General features: G+C 40.2%; 2 protein-coding genes across 2 annotated transcripts in view; one reads left to right on the forward strand and one right to left on the reverse strand.

The window, feature by feature from the left end:
- mrpl57 (mitochondrial ribosomal protein L57) overlaps window positions 1-434 on the reverse strand; it is a 3285-nt gene extending 2851 nt beyond the window's left edge. Inside the window, exon 1 of the mRNA XM_035663109.1 lies at window positions 285-434. The gene's annotated coding sequence lies outside the window, so the exon portion shown is untranslated. The remainder of the gene's footprint in view (window positions 1-284) is intronic.
- An 11-nt stretch (window positions 435-445) lies between these two features.
- The window catches only part of LOC118329127 (cytochrome P450 3A40-like), a 7300-nt gene continuing 4948 nt past the window's right edge, over window positions 446-2797 (forward strand). The window contains exons 1-4 of the mRNA XM_035663106.1: window positions 446-971; window positions 1084-1177; window positions 1593-1645; window positions 2146-2245. Coding sequence (XP_035518999.1) covers window positions 901-971; window positions 1084-1177; window positions 1593-1645; window positions 2146-2245 — 318 coding nt within the window. The 5' untranslated portion in view covers window positions 446-900. The remainder of the gene's footprint in view (window positions 972-1083; window positions 1178-1592; window positions 1646-2145; window positions 2246-2797) is intronic.

Genomic DNA, 2797 nt, shown 5'->3' on the forward strand with positions numbered 1-2797 from the left:
GAGCCAACATGCACAACAGCACCCAGAATGCAACTGAACCTTAATTAGTATCATTAGGATCACCTGTGGTTTACCCTACTATTTCAAGTCAAAGTCTAGCTTATTGTTAATGTTACATCGTATAACCCCAGCAGAACATGAGTTAAACCCTGACCCCTGACCCCTATCAGTGTCAGTGTGGAGATAGCTTAGCTTAGCTGCTGCTAACGTTACACACCAAGGGCATCACACACACAGACACACACACACACAGGACAATCTGTGAGGCTACGTTTGCTCCTTACCTCAGTCTCTAACTATGACAAGTGTTGTTCTTTCCGACGGAGAAGCAGCGCTCAGACTGACCGCTTTATGAAGACAGAGACAGAGAAAGACGAGGACCAGCAGGGACAGCGGGGCAATGACGGTATTTCCGGGTTATCTACGGTGCGGGAGAAGGCTCAAACGTGTCCCTGTGAGTATTTCACGCGATATGTAGCTCAACGTTAAAGAAGCAGAGACTGTAGCAATAAAGTAGTAATTGAATTAAAAGCAGCCGACTTTATTGAACTTCTTCCTGTTTATATTCAGTCGTACTGCAGCAGCATCATTATTAAACACTTGTATATGAACTGTTGTGTATTTACACTGCTGTAAACTATCAGAAGATTATTAAAGTGGCCAATGGATGGACTGTGTTTCTTTTCATATTCCCCTGTTTATTAAATGTAACAGTCCTGTAGCATTGCAGTGTGGGAGCTGGAGTCCTCGGTGTCCAGGCACTGTGTCCTTTGTGTGTTACATAAACACCAGTTTCTTCCTGGATCTCCAGCCTCTGGGCTCCTCCCACTGTCAGGGGCAGTTCAGGTGACTTGTTTCGCAGCTGATATTTCATGTAGTTCGTGTCTGCATCGACACAAGATGTTTCTCTTTACAATGTTCTCAGCAACCACCTGGACTTTGCTGGCTCTGTTTCTCTCCCTGTTACTACTGTGAGTAGGTTCTAACTAACTAACTAACAAAGTGGTACTCGGGTTTTCTTTCCTGAAATGACTGTGATTGTGCATAACTATATCTCTCTTTTTAAAAAAATATATAATATAGGTATGGCATTTGGCCATATAACATTTTCAAAAAGATAGGAATACCCGGACCAAGGCCTCTGCCTTTTGTTGGAACACTGTTAAACCTTGGAAAGGTAAGACACACACATACACAGAAACCTTAGAGACTGCCATGTAAGGAGTTGATTGATTTGAGAATTAATGATTAGCAGTGTACATGTCCTTATTATGTGCTGCATTTGATGACAAGTAAAGCTTTTCGAAGGAGCTATTTATTTGTTTTATCAATAGTAAGTAATATTGTTTGATTAGTTTGCTTACATTTTTAATAGTGTTTTCTTTTGCAAATTATTTGTTTTGTTTATTATTATTATTTTGTTTAGTATATTTAGTTTATTTTGCGTATGGGGTAACACTGGGTACCTGAGGTTATATGCAGGAAGTGAGTGGGTGTTAACTTGGCCTTCATTGCTTATCTATACACTTTGTGCGTGTAATGTTAGAGGCTTTGTGACCCTCTAACCTTTTTAACACATTTTTCCTTTGTAGGGAATCCTTCGTTTTGACTGGGAGTGCCATGCCAAGTACGGCGATATCTGGGGGTGAGTTGTTACTTCGCCCTTCAAGTCCAACCTGCTCCAGGTGACATCAGTGTCAGAGGAAAATCCATTTTCTTAGTTAAAGTTAAAGTACAAACCAGGATCCAGGCCCCCTTCTTACTGTCACAAGATAAATCAGAGGGGTGAGATGATTATTGGAGCAGGAACAAACAAACTTCTCTTTTTTCCTATCTTTGCTTTTTCTTTAATGAAATATTGGATATATTTTCCTCTCTGGGCTTTTGATAGTTATTTAAATGAATCTATCTGAGAAGTTTAGAGGGGAAACATTGGTACAAACATGACATGGGGGCCTGACGAGGCAGTGCTTTCACAAGCCATAAAGGTTGGAAACAATCAACTGGTTTATTCTTTCTTTGTGGGAACCTGGCTAAACGTTACATCAACATATATTTACTTCTGTCTTATGAAGCTTTATAAAGTATTCATATTAAAATAATAGCTCATACTTTACTCTGTGCTGTTGTTGTGTTTTTGTGCAGGTTGTTTGATGCGCGAACGCCCGTTCTAATGGTGGCAGACCCTGAGATTATTAAAACAGTGCTCGTTAAGGAGTGCTACTCCGTGTTTACCAACCGGAGGGTATGAGATTCATCTTGTTGCATATTCTCAGTATATAATTCTTCAGCATATCACGTCCAATGACAATGATGTAACATTTGCACTCAGTTATTAAGTTACGCAACTCTGTGAAGTCCCATTTGTAGCCATATCCGGTAGTCAAGTCAGATATTGATGGTGAAAGGTCACACCAGACGGCACGCACGTGTTCTGACACACAGCTAAACTTGAAATTGTAGGTGGTGCAATATGACAGTATTTTGTATTTATTGAATGAATCTCCCAGGCTCATATTATGAAACACATCAGCCTGTAACATCAGGGTTAATGTGTGCTCATGTGTAGAACCTCAAAGTAATACTATAGCCAGAAGCTCCCTTTTTTTATACTGGTGCCATAGTGCTGGCTAACTTAGCTTAGCATAAGTATTGGCCTGGCTCTGACCAAAGGTAACAAAATCCAATTTAAAAAAAACAAAAAAAACAATGCACAACTCTTCTTCAGTAGGCCAGGCTGCACCCCCTAGTTTTTATCTTGCTTTCATCTAGGTGCTGTTTCTGGTTTCTTCATATA

This window comes from Morone saxatilis, unplaced genomic scaffold, assembly GCF_004916995.1.
Source record: "Morone saxatilis isolate NCDOM2014 unplaced genomic scaffold, NCSU_SB_2.0 Contig19, whole genome shotgun sequence".
In the NCBI taxonomy this organism is placed as follows: domain Eukaryota; kingdom Metazoa; phylum Chordata; class Actinopteri; family Moronidae; genus Morone; species Morone saxatilis.